This window comes from Cervus elaphus, chromosome 9 (assembly GCF_910594005.1).
Source record: "Cervus elaphus chromosome 9, mCerEla1.1, whole genome shotgun sequence".
NCBI lineage: Eukaryota > Metazoa > Chordata > Mammalia > Artiodactyla > Cervidae > Cervus > Cervus elaphus.
The window spans coordinates 60,481,945-60,502,345 of NC_057823.1; the positions used below are offsets into that span (position 1 = coordinate 60,481,945).

Sequence of the window (20,401 nt, forward strand, 5' to 3'; positions counted from 1 at the left end):
TCCTTAAAGTTCCCCAAGTTGAATTCCTATAATGCTACTCCTAGAATAATCTTCCTAGTATATTAATCATTAGATTCAACATTAAAATAGCTTTTCCCACCTAAAGCTCAAAATGTGCAATTTCTCTCCTTGCTTAAAAAAAAAAAATACCAAATTTATGCAAATTAAATACTATTTCGTTTCCACCAGTCTTCTCTTTGGCTTAAATTACTTTTGCTTTGACTAGGTTAGTTTAAAAAGCAACATAATATAAATTTGACAGAAATAACTTTAAAACAATTCCAGAGTCTTTTAAACAGTATATTCACTAGTATATTTTATGTATAATCCTACTAACGCAAGTTAGTTATTCATTTTTCCATTATGGTTATTATGTTCAGAGAGGCCTGCATTTATAAAGGTCATGCTTCTAATTAAACAAAAACTTCAAATACTGATATTGTGGTTTTTAAAATACCTTTAAAATTAATGTTTTTTCAAATTATTTGATGATTTAGCTTTTCAATCTAGTATGAAAAAATTATTCCTTTTGTTAATTGAATACTCATCGTAGGTAACATAGCCTAGATTTCTTAAATCACCAAGGTTATTAAACCTTACTGTCAATGAAAATGATGGTAGTTATTTTGGTAATAAGGTTTCCCTGGTGGCTCAGTGGTAATGAAGCCACCTGCCAATGCAGAAGACATGAGTTCAATCCCTGGGTTGGGAAGGTCCCCTGGAGAAGGAAGTGCCAACCCACTCCAGTATTCTTGCCTGGAGAATTCCCGTGGACAGAAGGGCCTGGTGGGCTACAGTCCATGGGGTCACAAAGAGTCAGACACTACTGAGTGACTAAACAACAACAACGAAGTCTTTTGCTGAAAAGTGAGAACACTTGAGTTTTAGTCCTGTTCTGAGTGTGTGAAACTGGGCTACTCATCTCTTCTGTCCATGTCTCAATTTTCTTATTAGTAAAATATGAAGGCTGGGTAAATGATTTCAATCGTACCCTCCTGTTGGATTCTGATTCTGTGTCCTGCGCTCTTTTGTGCTAATATAAGGATACTATTTTTGTGGATTGTAGGGCCTATGTTTTCCTAAAGGGACATGCAGGTCCAATTCTTGGTAGCTAAGAGCTGAACTTCCACTTCATAATGCAATTCAATGAATCAAATGCCCCAGCCTAAATAGGGCACTCAGAGTTTAAGAAAGACAGAACATTCATAATTATCAATACTTTCTTCAACACTCACTGAGATTTCAAAAACACTTCTTTTGTGGTGGTTGTTAAATCTCAGTTTAACACTTTGGGTCATCTTCTGAGATCAACATTTTATTACTTCATCAACAGACAGTTTATTTTCCTTTGTCTTTCATCCTGTCTCAGCTACTTTTCCTTCTTTTACTCTCAATGGCTGGGGTCATTGTTTTGATGGGGTCATTAGATGTGATTTTGTTGAATGGGACTGCATTAGAGTGATGGCTCAGTACTTACCCCATGATCAACCTGTCAGTGTGTTGATCACACAGTGCTTCTTTAGAATCTCCTTGGATGAATCATAACTTATAAACTGAAATTATCATTGTTTCTTTTATGGGAACCATTGAGCATTAATTTTATTGCCATGCTGATTATCAGGTGACAGTCTTCTGTGTCTGTGTTCCTAGATTGTTACAATCAGGAAGTTGAGAGCATACCCATTACTCCTCCAAAAACAAGTATCTTCTCATTAGATTCTCTTTTAAAGTATCCTAGTGAAATATGAGTTATTTTTTTAAATTAGAGAATACTAGATCTAGGGAAGGTCCTAAAGAGCAGCTGTTCTGAAAACCTCCTTTGTGTTGGTAGTGAGACTGAAGTCTCAAAGGTGATGGGACTTTGCTACGGTTTCCTAGTGAGTCAGAGCCACAATTTAATTTCACTTCTGACTCCAAATCACACTCTTTTATTAAATAAGGTTTTTAATTGAAGTATAATTAACATACAGTATCACATTAGTTTCAGGTATGCATCATAGTGATTTGATATATATATATATATACTTGTCAAATATATACTATATATTATATAATACATATATTACATATAATACATATTATATATATACTTCAAAATGGTCACCATAAGTCTAATTACCATGTGTCACCATACAAAGTTCTTAGAATGTTATTGACTATATTTCCTATGCTGCATTCTAAATCTCCATGGCTTATTTATTTTATAACTGTAAATCTGTACCTCTTAATCCCCTTTGCCTATTTCACCTCCATCCCACCCCTAGCAACCACCTGTTTGTTCTCTGTGTCTATGAGTCTGTTTTGCTTTGTTTGTTCATTTGTTGTTATTTTGTTTTGTTTCAGAGTCCACATGTAAGGGAAGTCATGTAGTAACTGACTTTCTCTGACTTACTTCACTTAGCATAATACCCTCTACAACCATTCATAGTGTCGTAAATGGCAAGATTTCATTCTTTTCCATCACTGAATAATATTCCATACATATACATACAAACATATACATATATATGCATATACACACATACATTGTATATATGTACATATCCATTTTTTAAATCCATTCATCTACTAATGAACACTTGGGTTATTCTATGTCTTGGCTATTGTAAATGATGCTGCAATGAATAAACCATACTCTTTAGGCTCGTCTTGTTATTAGCTGAAATGGTAAGATGAGGGTCATACAGTTGAAAAAGGCCAGGAGAAGCATTTTTTATGGATTGTATTATAGTAACATATGTTATCATAAAATATGCTTATTGAAATAGATGGCCAAACATAGAATAATCATATATTGTGTGTGCGTGTGTGTGTAAATATATATATATATATGCTGTGCTGTACTTAATCACTCAGTCATGTCCAACTCTTTGTGACCCCATGGACTGTAGCCTGCCAGGCTCCTCTGTCCATGGGGGTTTCCCAGGCAAAAATACAGGAGTGGGTTGCTATGCCCTACTCCAGGGGATCTTCCCAACCAGGGATCGAACCCAAGTCTCCCGAATTGCAGGTGAATTCTTTGTCATCTGAGCCACCAGGGAAGCCCATAGATATATGTGTGTACATACATATATATATAAAAATTCTATTTGATGGGGGCATATATATATATGAATAGTGATGTATATAAGTAATGTTTTGGAATAAATATATATCTTAAAGTTTTTATATATTTATAATATATATAATTAAATAAAACTATTTTGGTATATATATGCATATATATTTATGTGTATACATATATGGCCCTCATCTAATAGAATTTTGAAAACACAGAGAGAAACCTTTAAAATACTGAAAGCATCAATCAGGAAATTTGTGGATATAGACTTCCTCAGAATTTTAGGATTAAGTCACAACCTTCTTAGGTTTTCTAAATAGATATATCTACTACTGTGGGCAAGAATCCCTTAGAAGATATGGAATAGTCCTCTTAGTCAACTACAGTCCGAAATGCAGTACTTGGGTGCAATCTCAGAAACCACAGAATGATCTCAGTTCATTTCCAAGGCAAATCATTCAATATCCCAGTAATCCAAGTATATACCCCAACCACTAATGCTGAAGAAGCTTAAGTTGAACAGTTCTATGAAGACCTACAAGACCTTCTAGAACTAATACCAAAAAAAGATGTCCTTTTCATCATAGGGGATTGGAAAGCAAAAGTAGGAAGTCAAGAGATACCTGGAATAACAGGAAAGTTTGGCCTTGGAGTACAAAATAATGCAGGACAAAGTCTAATAGAGTTTTGTCAAGACAACACTCTGGTAATACCAAACACCCTCTTTCCAGCAACACAAGAGACGAATCTGCATTGTGACATCACCAGATGGTCAATACCTAAGTCAGATTGATTATACTTTTTGTAACCAAAGATAGAGTAGCTCTAAACAATCAGCAAAAACAAGACCAGGAGTTGACTGTGGCTCAGATCATCAACCCCTTATTGCCAAATTCAGACTTAAATTGAAGAAACTAAGGAAAGCAATTAGGCCATTCAGATATGACCTAAATCAAATCCCTTACAAGTATACAGTGGAAGTGACAAATAGATTCAAGGGATTAGATCTGATAGACAGTGTGCCTGAAGAACTATGGACAGAGTTTCATAGCATTGTAGAGGTGGTGATCAAAACCACCCCTAAGAAAAAGAAATGCAAAAGGCAAAATGGCTGTCTAAGGAGGCTTTAAAAATAGCTGAGAAAAGGAGAGAAGCAAAGCACAAAGGAGAAAAGGAAAGATATACCCATCTGAATGCAGAGTTCCAGAGAATAGCAAGGAAAGATAAGAAAGCCTTTTTAAGTGAACAATGCAAAGAAATAGAATAGGAAAGACAATAGAAAAACAGAAGAATAGAAAAAATAGAATAGAAAAACAATAGAATAGGAAAGACTAGAGAGCTCTTCAAGAAAATTAGAGATACCAAGGGAACATTTCATGCAAAGAAAGGCACAATAAAGGACAGATTTGGTATGGACCTAATGGAAGCAGAAGAAATTAAGAATAAGTAGATGAATATACAGAAGAACTATACAAAAAAGATCTTAATAACCCAGACAACCATGATAGTGTGATCACTCCTCTAGAGCCAGACATCGTGAAGTGTGAAGTCATGTGGGACTTAGGAAACATAACTACAAAGATAGCAGAGGCGATGGAATTCCAGTTGAGCTATTTCAAACCATAAAAAATGTTGCTGTAAAGTGCTGCACTCAGTATCCCAGCAAATTTGGAAAACTCACCAGTTGCCACAGAACTGGAAAAGGTCAGTTTTCATTCCCAAAGAAAGACAATGCCAAAGAATATTCAAACTACCCCACAACTGCACTCATATCACATGCTAGCAAAGTAATGCTCAAAATCCTTCAAGCGAGGCTTCAACAGTACGTGAAGTGGGAACTTCCAGATATTCAAGCTGGATTTAGAAAAGGCAGAGAAACCAGAGATCAAACCAGAGATCAAAACTGTCAACATCTGCTGGATCACAGAAAAAGCAAAAGAATTCCAGAAGAAAACCTACTTCTGCTTCATTAACTACACTAAAGCCTTTGACTGTGTGGATCACAACAAACTGGGGAAAATTCTTAAAGAGATGAGAGTACCAGACCACCTTACCTGCCTCCTGAGAAATCTGTATGCAGATCAAGAAGCAGCAGTTAGGACTGAACATGGAATAACAGACTGGTTCCAAAATGGGACCAGTAATCCTTTAGTATGTGAAGGCTGTATGTCGTCACCCTGCTTATTTAACTTATACATTATATGAAATGCCAGGCTGGATGGAGCACAAGCTGGAATCAAGATTGCCAGGAGAAATATCAGTAACCTCAGATATGCAGGTAATACCACCCTTCTGGCAGAAAGTAAAGAAGAACTGAAGAACCTCTTGATGAGAGTGAAAGAGGAAAGTGAAAAAGATGGCTTAAAACTCAACATTCAAAAAACAAAGATCATAGCATCTCGTCCCATTACTTCATGGCAAATAGATGGGGAAACAATGGAAACAGTGACAGACTTTATTTCCTTGGTCTCCAAAATCACTGCAGACTGTGATTGCAGCCATGAAATTAAAAGATGCCTGCTCCTTGGAAGAAAAGCTATGACAAACCTAGATAGAATATTAAAAAGCAGATATATTACTTTGCCAACAAAGGTCCGTCTAGTCAAAGCTATGGTTTCTCCAGTAGTCATGTATGGATGTGAGAGGTGGATGATAAAAAAAACTGACTGTCAAAGAATTGATGCCTTCGAACTGTGGTGCTGAAGACTCTTGAGAGTCCCTTGGACTGCAAGGCGATCAAACCAGTCAATCCTAAAGAAAATCAACTGTAGATATTCATTGGGAGGACTGATGCTGAAGCTGAAGCTCCAATACTTTGGCCACCTGATGGGAAGAGCCGACTCATTGGAAAAGACCCTGATGCTGGCAAAGATTGAAGGCAGGAGGAGAAGGGATGACAGAGGATGAGATGGTTGGTTTTCATCACTGACTCAATGGACATGATCTTGAGCAAACTCCAGGAGATGGTGAAGGACAGGGAATCCTGGAGTGCTATAGTCCATGGGGTCACAAAGAGTCAGACACGACTGAGCAACAGAACAACAACAAAAGATAAAGATTAGTCTTGATGGCCCACAATTCTAAGTGAAAAGTGAAGAAAATTAGGTTCACTCTCTGAGGTTTCCACCTGCAGTGTTAGAAATGAACACTGATAAAGGAGGAAGAGTAAATTAAAATGATCCACAGAGTGAAAAACAGAGTAAGCATAATGCTGTTGGGTACCATCTTATTCCTTTTCCCTTGCAGATTACACAGATTGTTCTTGACTTGTTCCTATTAAGTAGCTCTTAAATATCTTATCTCACAGATTCTGTATTCTGCTTATTGGCAACATTTCTTTTGTCCTGGCTGCTGTGTTTTGTTATGTTCTTATTTTTTTGGAACCCCATGACAGATCTTTTATTTATTTTTTTCACAGATTTGAAAGTTAACAGTAACTATCTGATCTTAGAAAATATTTCCTCAGCCTTATTCTTTCCTAGGCTCTTTTACCTTTTAGTATATATACCACATAGTAGATACAAGTACCAAGTAATTTGACAATATAATTTCTATTTTCTCATTAACTCTCCTTAATATATTCTTTTGTTTATGAACACCTTCTGGATATAACATTCTTTGACTATAAATACATGATATACATTTTTCTAGGTTAAAGGGTAGAAAAGTGCTAAATGTAATTACTTGTCTTTTTTAAAGGATCTTTGCAAGGAATTTGAAAACCAAGTGAAGAATGGAAGACTTTTCTGTACACGGGAAAGTGACCCTGTCCGTGGCCCTGATGGCAGGATACATGGCAACAAATGTGCCCTGTGTGCTGAAATTTTGTAAGTATAGATGTGGTTTCTTTGGAGTGAATCAAGAGGTGAAGTGAAGATTGACTAAAATGATGGATAAGAACAGTGTTTATGGGAAGATTTGCTGTTGAGAATTTCTGACCAATGTTATGTCCTCTACAAATCATAATGCCACCTAACAAGCAAGCTCTAATATTTCTTTTTTAATACAAGTGAATTCTAGTTTCCAGTAAGATGACTGGATCACAAAATACTTTTAACATTTCTTCCCATAACCTTTGTAAGCCTTCTTGTGAGCTAGTCAGAGTGTGTGTGTGCTCAGTCTGTCCCACTCTTTGCAACCCCATGTACAGATGGAGAGTTAAAAGTAGGCACCAGGACTGATTATTTTCCTTCAGTAATTACCACATTAGGGCTTCTCAGGTGGTGCAGTGGTAAAGAATCTGCCTTCCAATGCAGGAGACACAAGAGATGTGGATTTGTTCCCTGGGTCAGGAAGATCCCATGCAGTAGGAAATGGCAATCTGCTCCAGTAATCTTGCCTGGGAAATTCCATGGACAGAGGAGCCTGGAGAACTATACAGTCCTTAGGGTCACAAGAGAGTTGGACACGACTAAGCAACTGAGCGCACACATACATACATTACCCCACTGTGGCAGAATAGATGGGATGCCACAAAAAATTCATGTTCATATGTGAACTAGATTAACTCTATCTTTTCATCTTGGACATCTGACCCTGGGAAAAGAGCAAATCCCACAACACATAAATTAGGACATATATAAAGATGGCTCAGGAAAGTCCTCATCACACTTTTCTTTCAGATCCTTGAACTCTATAAGCTCTTTCCTCTGGACTGCTAGTTCTTCTGTTGGTCAGCTAATGTCTCTTCTGTGTACTGCATATCAAAATTATACTTCCTCGGATAAGATCTCTTAAAATCACTGATTAAATTCAATCTTTATAACATTTAATAATTTCATAACAATCATAATAGTTTATACGTGTATAATTATTTTGAGTACTATCTATTGATTCTGCTCTACTGGTCTGTAAGTTCTAAGAAGATAGAGTATGTGCTCATATCACAAACTACTATACTACATGCCTAGGATGCTATCTAATGCTTGCCAAAAAATAATTACTAACCAAAGGTTGAATAAATAATGGATGAATGTATGGACAAAGATCCCTGCTCTCAAGAAGCTTAAGGCTAACATCAATACACGGATGTGTATGCACATGCGCACGTGTGTGTGTGCGCACACACACTCTCTCTGCAAGAGAGAATGAAGACTATCCTATAAGAGAAGAATATCCAATATGAAAACACAGTAAAAGATGTATAACTCATTTCCACTCTGAGGTATGGGATGTCTTCTTAAAGAAGGTAGAATTTAAGCTGGGGGAGATTTAAGAAAGAAGATGACAAAAAAAAAAAAAAAGATAGCTACAATGGGAAGAAATGGCAAACAGCAAACTTGAAGGCAAAATGAAAGGGGTTCTTTGGGAAAATAGTAAAGATTTCAATTTAATCAAGGGCTTTAGGGTGATTTGAAAATGTTTGTTCTAAAACTCAGGAACACTTAGTTGTTTGTTTCTACCTGCATCTAAATGACTGTTTTGCTTCTTGAAGATTCAAAACATCTATATTCATTCCCTTATTTTCATTTCTGTCTCCAGCATACGGCAATTTTCAGAAGAAAAAAATAAAGCAGATGAAAACTTGAGAAAGCCTGATGAAAAAGTTAAAAGAGATACTGAGGTAAGGATTAGTTTGATCAACTTAGTTATGACTTTTATACGGTGTGTGTGTGTGTCTTTTACTCTAGAATGGAATGGCTACCTGCTCTGGAATTCTGGCCTAGAGAATTCCATGGACTGTATATAGCCCATGGAGTTGCAAAGAGTTGGACACGACCAAGCGATTTTCATTCACTCACTCACCGTTTTAGCTCAGAAACCTACCAGCTTTCCTCTGCATTGATGCATAGGCATCCTGCCTGGTCTCTATACTTCTAGCCAGCATCCTCCTCAATCCTCAAGATTCATCTTCCATGTTGTTTTCAGAGTAGGAAACATGAACCAATGGCATTATGGAAATCTAATGTTTAAAGTATACTGGACCATTTCACTCCATGAAGAAACTCTATTTAAAATAGCTCACTCCCTTAGTCCACCTTCTGTCATGTAACTCTTATCGTTAAGGTCTCAGTTTCAATGACTTTCTCCCTTCAATTCTATGTTACAAAGTCCTTTTAATTTTAGCTATCAAATGCCCCCCAGCTATTCTTTTATGTTTCATTTTCAATTTCTTCCTTCTTCTCCTTTCCTTCCTTCCCTCTCCCTCCCTCTCTCCCTCCCTCGTCTTCTATAGTTTCCCTAACTTCAGTCTTTAGTCACTTAAACCCTCCACACATCTGACTGGATAATCTTTTTAAAACAAAAATCTGATTAGATTTTTCTCTGCTATAAATATTGTTTTCCTGTTTCCTATGAATAAAGTGCAGAAGTCTTCTCAAAGTTTAGTGGTCTGATTCTGACTTATCTTCAAATTCACCTTTTGACCAGTTCCCAAACCTTCCTCTTTGTGTCCTGGTAATTCTTTAGCCACTGTACTCATGGCTGTGATAGATTATCTCAAAACAACCTGTTCTTTTACACCTCTGTCTTTGAATATCCTAATTCCTCCCATAGTACATTTTTTGCCACATTGTTTTCCTAGGCACATTCTAAAGATACAACTCATGTATAAATTCTTCTGGGAACTTCCTTGAATCATTCTTTCCTTTATGCTGGTGCACACTTAATTTAGACATGTGTCATATCCCTTAGCTTTTTATACTGTAATCCCTTATCCTCTTCATTCAACATGAAAGGGCCAAATCACATTCATATTTAATCCCTCTAACTTAATACATTTGTTGAATAATTAAGTGAATGAATCTTTTAAGGAGAAATACCACAAAATTTTTGGAAAATTCTAAATCCTAAAAGTTTTATTTTTTTATCCCTAACTCCTCTTTGCCAACATCTATGATAAAGAATATCATACATTTATAAATGAAGAACCATCTCTAAACTGTCTGATCTTCATTATTCAGAAACTGTGCAGTGAGTATCGGGATCGTGCCCAGAATGGAGTACTCTTCTGTACCAGAGAAAACGACCCTATTCGTGGGCCAGATGGGAAAATGCACGGCAACCTGTGTTCCATGTGCCAAGCCTTCTAGTGAGTACAGACTTTTAGAATGTTGAGGAGTGAAAGGATGCTATAGTAATTTAATAGAACTAGCCTGTTCTGGGGAGGGAGCTGAAGAAGTTTCACAGAGAATGTTAATAATAGAGGCGGGAGTAAGTATCTAGAGCTATTTATGCCAAGATGTCTGTTTTCCCCAATGTCTATTCCTTGGCAGTGGAACATCCTGATTTACACAAATATCAAATTCTCCTACTGCTGAAGCTTCATATTGTGAACCTGTTGTACAAGTTTATAGGCATTTAGTCTTCCCCAAATTAACACTTAAACTGCAGAAATTGATTATTGAAGTTGTCCATGAAACATCCATGAACTCATAAAATAACAGTACATGTTGCTTTTTATAATGTGACATTTCTCAGTAGGTTATAATTGAGTTTGGTTTCAAAGTCTGGGATTGGGCTCAGTTTATTTGATTGAGTTCAGATTAAGTAGTTCACTACATTTAGTTTGGCCTTTTGTTTTGACTGACAACCATGTATGGTTGAAATACCATCAGTTAACTGTACATATCATACAATTCCACTATACAAAACAAACTGAGGCTCATTTGGCTTATCAAGGTATGGCAATTATTAATCTTTTTCTATCCATCCTACATTTCCTTATAGAGAACACAGTCATGAGTAGGCAGTACATACAAAGTGAATTAATAAAAGCTAGGGTATACACGAAGTGGTAGATTGAATATAGACTTGAAATGAAAGCTCTTGGTTAGTTGTGGTCATATCCTGAGATTATAAGCAAAGCCCTCACTACTTCACCTTGTGTCTGTGAAACAAGGGGACCAGTGTGCTTTGTTAAGGCCACTTTTAGCCCCCAGGTATAATGTCACCAAGCTACTAGTTTTGGTATCTCCTTGATGAATGCTGATGATGTTCCTTTTCTGAGCATGGTCAAGAAAGGTAACTTTCAGAAAGCAAGTCTCCCAGATCCACAAGTATTGGTATCTTTATTTCAATGTTAAGCAAAAACTATGAAGAAGATATGGTACTTTACCATAATGGAGGCTCTTGTGCTTTTTCTCATTAATATGTGGTGATAAAGGGGGCAAGTTGCTCATTCCTAAGGAGAGAGGACAGATTAGCAGTGCAGGAACATGGAGAAACCATTGCCTGGGTTTGGTTCTATGGATTTGTCCTTTTTTCGCCCTCTCATTCAGCCAAGCAGAAGCAGAAGAAAAGAAAAAGGCTGAAGCAAGAGCAAGAAGTAAAAGAGAAGCTGGAAAAGCACCCTCATATGCAGTGAGTAGACTGTAATTTGAACACACTTCAGAGAGCCTAAATGCTGGCATACTACCCTGCCAAAGTCCCCAGAAAATCTTAACCCTTCAATCTGGAGATGACAGTGAGATGCATGCTATGGGACACTGATCAATTCTTGCTGCTTCAGAGACTAACTCTGTACAAAGAAAAGGACTTATTTGCAGTCTGGAATAAAAAGAGTGTTAGTTCTACTTTCATCATGTACAGACTGGGCTAGCTTTTACTACTCAGTTTTCAAAGACACTTAGTGTGTATTTTCTACAGGTGAATTTTTGAAATTTCACATCTGAGTTGGGATAAAAATACCTTACACAACTGGGAAAAACATGGTTTTTACCTTTGAAATGCAACAATATTCATTTTCATGGCCCTATGTAAGTTATTGTAGCTTGTTTAAATGATAGAAGTCTAATCCTCCCTTTCTAATTTTTTTTCTTATCCAGCCATTCTCCCTAACACAGTTGGACTAAGGTTTCAGAATATGAACCAGATCATACTACTTCTCTTCTTAAAATGCACAAATAACTCATTATCAACTAAAGGATGCATTTTAATCTCCTTAGCTCTCTTATCTGGCTCCTTACTGTCATTCAGAAATTCGCGTGCTGCTATATATGCCATGTAGTTTCCAACATGTGCTCTTCAACTTATTTTAGCAATCTAAAATATGTGTTTCTCAATTTATTTCTTAACCAGGAAAATCCTACTTACTCTTCAAAGTCTCACTCAAATTATTCTAATTCCCAGAAAACATCTTCCCTGATTTCCACCATCAGATTTCATGGTCCCAACATTTGAGTACTCAGATTTTCTTGGACCTGTATGTTTGCACTTATTTTATCCTATGTGTAGTAGAGTTTACTTGCCTCCCTCTTTTATTATGCATCCTCTGATGTCTTGTTTGTTTCCATCTCTTAGCAAATCATGAGTTTTGCTCCTTGAATTGAATTTTATATTTGAGAGAAACACAACTAACGTCCTGGACTCAAAAGATTAGTTTCTACCAATGGAGATGCTTTGAACTTCTGCTTTGAATGGGGATGAAATGTATTTCTAGATTACCTTCTCTATTTTGGCAGGAGGTGTGCAGTGAATACCGCCAGTTTGTGAGAAATGGGAAACTCCCGTGCACCAGAGAGAACGATCCTGTCCAGGGCCCAGATGGAAAGATGCATGGCAACACCTGCTCCATGTGTGAGGCCTTCTTGTGAGTAGAGCTGCTGCTGGGAAGACGAGGGAGGGTTCGGTCCTTCCTGCTTCATCTCTCTCTCTCTCTCGGAGCTTTATTCTGTTTCTTAAATTGTGTCTGTTTCTTGTCAGTGGCATTTGTGTGTGTGTGTGTGTGACTCATTTTAGCACAATGTTATAATAATCCAGGAATGATTCCTGCATATCACTCGCTGGTTGAGTTCCCATGGGAGTGTAAATGATCTGAAACAAGGATCACACCCTTGTGGAGTGGGATATGAAATCATCTGACATCATGTGACAGATCACTAGCAAACACACCAATATGCCCAACAGTTCATACATAGTTCATAATATATATCAACTGTAATAATCAAATATTTTGAGTACTTTAGATCACTTCAATCTGGATATTCTAGAATTCTTACTCATTTCTCTTTAAATGACTCTCTTTTAGCCAAGCAGAAGAAAAAGAAAAGAAAAAGAAGGAAGCTGAATCAAGAAATAAACGACAAACTGAGACTACACCTTCCTTTGAGGTAAGAGGACTTTCTGCATCAAGTCAGAGGCATATGGACCTGGGATCCATAGATGGCAATCAGGGTACCCATAAATTCTCTAAAACCATATGAAACACAAATACAGTTTGTGTTTGTGTATTTGTTTATATGTGTGCATGCACACATGTGCATAGATAACTGTTTCTAGGTTGAGGGTCTATAACTTCCATCATTTAAAATTGCTTGTGTCCTCAAAGTTATCCTAAAATTTACCAACGGCTGAACCCAATTTGAGAAAAAAAGTCTAAACTTCAGGATTTTTTGCAATCTGATCCAACTTGTGTTCAACAGCTCAAACTTCTCTCTTTGATTTCACAGGAGCTGTGCAGCGAATACCGCAAATCCAGGAAGAATGGACAGCTTCTCTGTACTCGAGAGAACGACCCCATCCAGGGCCCAGATGGGAAGATGCATGGCAACACCTGTTCCATGTGCGAGGCCTTCTTGTGAGTAGAGCCCAGGGCTTCTGGGCAGTGGGGACAGGGGACTGCTAAGCAAAGTTTTCAAATAATTATGAATAACACATTTTTCTCTTAGGCATAGCTAGCCTTCTTTGCTGTGTCACATTTAAATGAACTGAAAAACTGAAACAAAAAAAATCCAAAACTAAAAACCAAATGGAGAATTTTCAGATGATAACTTCTGTAACACAAAGAATGCAGAATCATTTCAGGACATTTCAGATAGATCTTTTTTTCAGAGAAGAGACGATTCTGTGAAAACCACACTAAATGCTTTTAGTTTTCTGAAGGATTATTAACTGAAAAAGGAAATACATGAGATTACATATACTGATATCATTATGGTATATAGCAGATTTTAGGAATTTTTTGTTTTGGTTCACTATTTTTCTTTCTACTTATTCTGTGTGACCTCAAACAACAGGATTAAAACTGATGAGAGATACAGGGAGACAGATTTGGATACAACATGAAGATGAACTCTGCAATAGTTATAGAAGGGCTGCTTCAGGAATGATGATTTTATTGTGCAGGAGTTCAATACCCCATTTATAGGGGACTAAAGTATGACTCTATTCTAAATAGACAACGTGGTATGTCCTCTTAAACCGGAGTCAATGATATTCCTTAAGTCTTTTGCTCTTTGTCCCAAGGGATACTCTGTTTTCTATATGCCTAGAATCTCTGAAAGGACTCAGTCATTCCATCTTCCCTAGCTGAGAGCAATATAACCCAGGAGATTTGTCCATAGTGTGAGCAAGCCATGGAAGCATTAAAAAAATCTGTTACATGGAAATCATGACAATGACCATATAATTATCATAACCAACATTTACTGTTGGTTTCCAAAAGCATATAATCGGCATATACTTGTTAAGGGCTTTGCTTCCCAATCTCATTTAATCTTCACAACAACCGTATGTAATAGGTTTGGTTTTATCACAAGTTATAGATGAAAAAAAATTAAGGCCCAGAAAAGATAAGGATGATATAAATTTTGGCACAGGGAAAATGAAGACAATGATAAGATTTCTCATTGTAGGGTGTATACAGGGTATAATTATTTAGCAAAGCCATTATCAACTTTTGGTAGTAACATTTACATGTATTTAGGCTTATTTCAGTCTATTTTTCTTGATATTAATCTTTCAGAGATAAGTAAGACTGCCACCTAGTGGTCATCTCTGCTGTTTCCTCTAACTTTTCATTACGAAAGGAAAATATGTTAAATCTTACAGACAACTTAGACTCATAGTAAAGTTTGGATCAGTTTTCAAATAACGAAGTATAAGAAACCCCACAATTTTGGAGCTATTTCAGTTAGCTCCATCAATGTAAAATTCTTTATTCAATTAAAGTTTTATTATCTCATATTTTAAGGATATGTTAGCAAAGGCTATTGCCTTTCTTAAGAATCATACTTTCCTCCATAGTCCTTTCTTGCACACTTTAATAGCATATACAAATAGAGTTCTCAACATTTTAAGTTTTAATTTGATTAATGAGAATTTATGCTTATTGGAACAAATAAAAATTATTTTTGTCTCTATAACATGATTAAATTATCTGCATTATAGATCAAATTTTGCTCTGGACTGAGCATATTAAACTCAATTTGCAACACTGTTACTTTTCCAAAATGGTTAAGAGCTGTTACTCTCATTTAAACATATGCCTGTTCTTGGAGAGTTAATTTTCAATAATGCTGACAATGTTGATTATACTGATCACTTTTATCAGTCCCTTTAGTATGTACCAGATACTTATTCTGATTGCTTTGCATGTATCAACTCATGTAATGCTCACAACAGTCCTATGAGAGAAATAGTCTTATTACTTCTCCTATCCTTCCACTCTATCTCCTGCACTTAAAGATGACAGAGACACAGCCAGGTTGACACTTTCTGTGTTTCTTGTTCAATTTTGCTGCAGAGTCTTTCTTCTTAATCACCATGCTATACTCCTCCCAGAAGCTAAATATTACCACTTTATAAAGAGTTTTTTTTGAAGGGGGACTTCCCTGGTGGCTCAGACAAGTAAAGAATCTGCCTGCAATGCAGAAGACCCAGGTTCAACCCCTGGGTCTGGAAAACCACCTGGAGAAGAGAATGGCAACCCACTCCAGCATTACTGCCTGGAGAATTCCATGGACAGAGATGCCCAGTGGGCTACAGTTCATTGAGTAGCAAAGAGCTGGACATGACTAAGCCACTAACACCTTGACTTGCATGAAGAGTTTTGTACCTTTTGCAAATGCAAAAGAATCAGCAAGTAAGAAAGTCCTATTGCAAGTTATTTGCTGAGAAGCTAAATAGGTTTCCTTGTTAATTAAGTGATTATTTCTTGAATACCATTCTCTTGAGATGAAATAAATCATTCTAATTATTACCCAATAAAATGGCACCTACTATAACTGGATCATTGGAGTTGCTTGAGAATAATGAAAGCAATGAATGATCAACCTGTGAGTTTGTTAAGAATCTACCATATTAAGATTCATTTCTTTTCTCTTTTTTCCTGTTTCTTACAGTCGGCAAGAAGACAGAGCAAGAGCAAAGGCTAAAAGAGAAGATACAAAGGTAATTTTCTCACAAATTCTTATCTTATACCCTAACACAATTTCTCTACAATAACACTCTAGGTATCTCATTAGAATAAACGCTCCCCTGTTAAATTTTTATGGGACACAGAAAGACAAATACCATATGATATTGCCTATATGTGGAATCTAAAAAACTGGTACAAATAAACCTATTTAAAAACCAGAAATAGAGTCACAGATGTAGAAAACAAATTTAAAGTTCCCAAGAGGCAAAGTCGGGGGGGGGGCGGTAAACTGAGGGATTGGGAGTGACATATACACATTACTATATATAAAAACTGGGATTCCCTGGTGGCTCAGACGGTAAAGCATCTACCTGCAATGTGGGAGACCCGGGTTCAATCCTTGGGTCGGGAAGATCCCCTGGAGAAGGAAATGGTAACCCACTCCAGTACTCTTGCCTAGAAAATTCCATGGATGGAGGAGCCTGGAGGGCTATAATCCATGGGATCGCAAAGAGTCGGACATGACTGAGCAACTTCACTTTCTTTTCTTTTATAAATAAAATAGATAACTAACAGGAACCTTTTCTCCTTTGCTGAGGAAGTCTTACTTATCTCTTCTTGCTATTCTTTGGAACTCTGCATTCAAATGGGTATATCTTTCCTTTTCTCCTTTGCTTTTCACTTCGCTCCATTTCACAGCTATTTGTAAGGCCTCCTCAGCCAGCCATTTTGCTTTTTTGCATTCTTTTTTCTTGGGGATAGTCTTGATCCCTGTCTCCTGTACAATGTCTTGAACTTCCATCCATAGTTCATCAGGCACTCTGTCTATTGGATCTAGTCCCTTAAATCTATTTCTCACTTTCACTGTATAGTCATAAGGGATTTGATTTAGGTCATATCTGAATGGTCCATTGGTTTTCCTGACTTTCTTCAATTTAAGTCTGAATTTGGCAATAAGGAGTTTATGATCCGAGCCACAGTCAACTCCTGGTCTTGTTTTTGCTGACTGTATAGAGCTTCTCCATCTTTGGCTGCAAAGAATATAATCAGTCTGATTTCAGTGTTGACCATCTGGTGATGTCCATGTGTAGAGTCTTCTCTTGTGTTGTTGGAAGAGGGTGTTTGCTACGACCAGCGCATTCCCTTGGCAGAACTCTATTAGCCTTTGCCTGCTTCATTCTGTACTCCAAGGTCAAATTTGCCTGTTACTCCAGGTGTTTCTTGACTTCCTACTTTTGCATTCCAGTCCCCTGTAATGAAAAGGACATCTTTTTTGGGTGTTAGTTCTAGAAGGTCTTGTAGGTCTTCATAGAACTGTTCAGCTTCTTCAGTGTTACTGGTCGGGGCATAGACTTGCATTACCGTGATATTGAATGGTTTGCCTTGGAAACGAACATAGATCATTCTGTTGTTTTTGAGATTGTATCCATTTCAGACTCTTTTGTTGATTGTGATGGCTACTCCATTTCTTCTAAGGGATTCCTGCCCACAGTGGTAGATATAATGGTCATCTGAGTTAAATTCACCCATTCCAGTCCATCTTAGTTCGCTGATTCCTAGAATGTCAATGTTCACTCCTGTCATCTCCTGGTTGACCACTTCCGATTTGCCTTGATTCATGGACCTAACATTCCAGATTCCTATGCAATATTGCTCTTTACAGCATTGAACCCTATTTCCATCACCAGTCCCATTCGCAACTGGGTGTTGTTTTTGCTTTGGCTCCATCCCTTCATTCTTTCTGGAGTTATTTCTCCACTGATTTCCAGTAGCATATCGGGCACCTACCAACCTGGGGAGTTCATCTTTCAGTGTCCTATCTTTTTGCCTTTTCATACTGTTCATAGGGTTCTCAAGGCAAGAATACTGAAGTGGTTTGCCATTCCCTTCTCAAGTGGACCACATTCCGTCAGACCTCTCCACCATGACCTGGTGTGCTGCGGTTCATGGGGTCGCAAAGAGTTGGACATTGACTGAGCAACTGAACTGAACAGGAACCTACTGTGTAGCACAGGGAACTCTCTCTATATATATAATTTCAGTTCCGTTCAGTTGCTCAGTCGTGTCCGACTCTTTGCGACCTCATGGACTGCAGCATGCCAGGCCTCCCTGTCCATAAAAAACTCCCAGAGTTTACTCAAGCTCATGTCCATTGAGTCAGTGATGTCATCCAACCATCTCATCCTCTGTCGTCCCCTTCTCCTCCTACCTTCAATCTTTCCCAGCATCAGGGTCTTTTCAAATGAGTTAGTTTTTTGCATCAGATGGCCAAAGTATTGGAGTTTCAGCCTCAGCATCAGTCCTTTCAATGGATATTCAGGGTTGATTTCCTATAGGATTGACTGGTTGTATCTATCTCCTTGTCCTAGGGACTATCAAGAGTCTTCTCCACCATCACAGTTCAAATAGTCTTATAGAAAGTTTATCTTTATTCTATTTCCTAACAAGAGTTGCAAAAGTATAAGCCTAATAATTTCAGGGGGGAGGGGAGTCAACAGAAATTAAAAGTTTTCCTTTATACTGACTAACTTTCTCAATAACTCTGTTACCTGCAATGATCTTTTTATTAATATTAGTAATTCAGAATTGAAAATTTGTTTTATCCAGAATGTCTGATCAGTTTCTAAAATCCTCTAAGTGTTTTGATTAATCTTAACACATTCCTCCTCCTCTCCACTCCCACTGTTATTCTTCTGTTTCAAATATGCATCCTCCAACCCTGGACTCTATCAAGTAACTCTCAGAAAGATCAGTCAGTTTCTCCAGGCATCATACTTTCCTATTTGTTCTCCCCAGCTCTTTATTTCAGATATGTCATTATTTCTTAGCTTGAAAATGTTTTTTCTCTTCTTTCTCAAGCCTTTTAAAGACAAATAGAGACTCATTATATTCTTTGGGGGGGGGGGGCGGCACATTCATTTAAAAATGTCCAGCTTTACTGAGATATAATTGAATTACAACACTGGGTAAGTTGAAGATGTATAGCTTGTTGATTTGGTACGTTATAAATTGGAAAATGCTTGCCACCAAAGCCTTGGTGAACAACTCAATCATGCCACACAATTACATTTGTTTTTTGTGTGGAGAACGTTTAGTCTCTTAGGAACTTTTACATATATAATACAGTATTGTTAACTATAATCACCATGAACTAGAACTTATAACTACAAGATTGTATCCTTTGATTACTTTCTCTCTCTCTCTCTCACACACACACACACAGTAAACACCATCTAATTCAGTCTCTGTGAATTTGGTTTTTGGGGATTCCACAGATAAGTGATACTATACAGTATTTGTTTTTCTCTGACTTATTTTACTTAGCATAATACACTCAAGTTTTGTCCAAACTGTTGTAAATGGAAGGATTTCCTTCTTTTTCATGAAGACCTAGTAATAGTCTCAGTTCTCCCAGGAAGGCTCCTCTTTTAGACCTGTTGAATTTCCTCCCCTTTGATCTTTCCTAGCTTTTATAGACTGTGATGTGTGACACATCATAAACATATATATTTTATTTTGGTCTCCACCAATTTTATCAGTCTTCCTCTGCACCTCTATTGTAAGCACCCTCAAGAGAATGCTGACATTAAACATTTTCAGATCCACTATACAGTCAGTGCAATTCTGAGTCCACGATAGAAGACTTTTAAATGCTTACTGATTTACTGCTACATGTAATCACTTTTTTTTTTTCTTAACTCTGTATTATTTCTTCTTCATAGCAGACAGAAGTGTAGGGAGGGTAGAAAACCACTCTGAGAGTTTATTTTCTTCATTTTCCAGGAACTCTGCAGTGAGTTTCGGAACCAGGTGAGGAACGGAATGCTCATATGCACCAGGGAGAATGACCCTGTCCGTGGCCCTGATGGCAAAATGCATGGAAACAAGTGTGCCATGTGTGCAAGCCTGTTGTGAGTGTCTAAGCTCTTCTCTCCCCTTCATTCTCTTTGTAATTTATCAGCCCTGAGTCTCAGTTTCTCCATAAATGTGTAGAATATAGACCGTGACTTGAATGCTAGACAATTTTAAAAGCACATGGAAAAGACATTAACACTGGATCACACAATGACAGTGTTATTCTCTATTCAGCTATCTTTCTGTCTTCTAGCTAGGCATGGGAAGAGTCTTAATTTAGTGCAAATATGTTTTTAACACCTGACAATCATCATTTGTAACAAAAAGAAACCAGAAGTCTGATGATCTGGGTGAGACTAACTGTTTGGTCCCCCACCCCTGACATTTTATGATTCTGTGAGTATACT

General features: G+C 37.3%; 1 protein-coding gene across 4 annotated transcripts in view; it reads left to right on the forward strand.

Annotated features, from left to right (window-relative positions):
* Positions 1-20,401, forward strand: part of SPINK5 (serine peptidase inhibitor Kazal type 5) — an 84,268-nt gene that overhangs the window by 22,819 nt on the left and 41,048 nt on the right. For 3 of the 4 annotated variants that reach the window (XM_043913196.1, XM_043913197.1, XM_043913198.1), the window contains exons 9-17: positions 6,761-6,888; positions 8,543-8,624; positions 9,964-10,091; positions 11,281-11,362; positions 12,463-12,590; positions 13,029-13,110; positions 13,450-13,577; positions 16,123-16,171; positions 19,923-20,050. In XM_043913196.1, coding sequence (XP_043769131.1) covers positions 6,761-6,888; positions 8,543-8,624; positions 9,964-10,091; positions 11,281-11,362; positions 12,463-12,590; positions 13,029-13,110; positions 13,450-13,577; positions 16,123-16,171; positions 19,923-20,050 — 935 coding nt within the window. The remainder of the gene's footprint in view (positions 1-6,760; positions 6,889-8,542; positions 8,625-9,963; positions 10,092-11,280; positions 11,363-12,462; positions 12,591-13,028; positions 13,111-13,449; positions 13,578-16,122; positions 16,172-19,922; positions 20,051-20,401) is intronic. The other variant, XM_043913199.1, reaches the window with a different exon arrangement.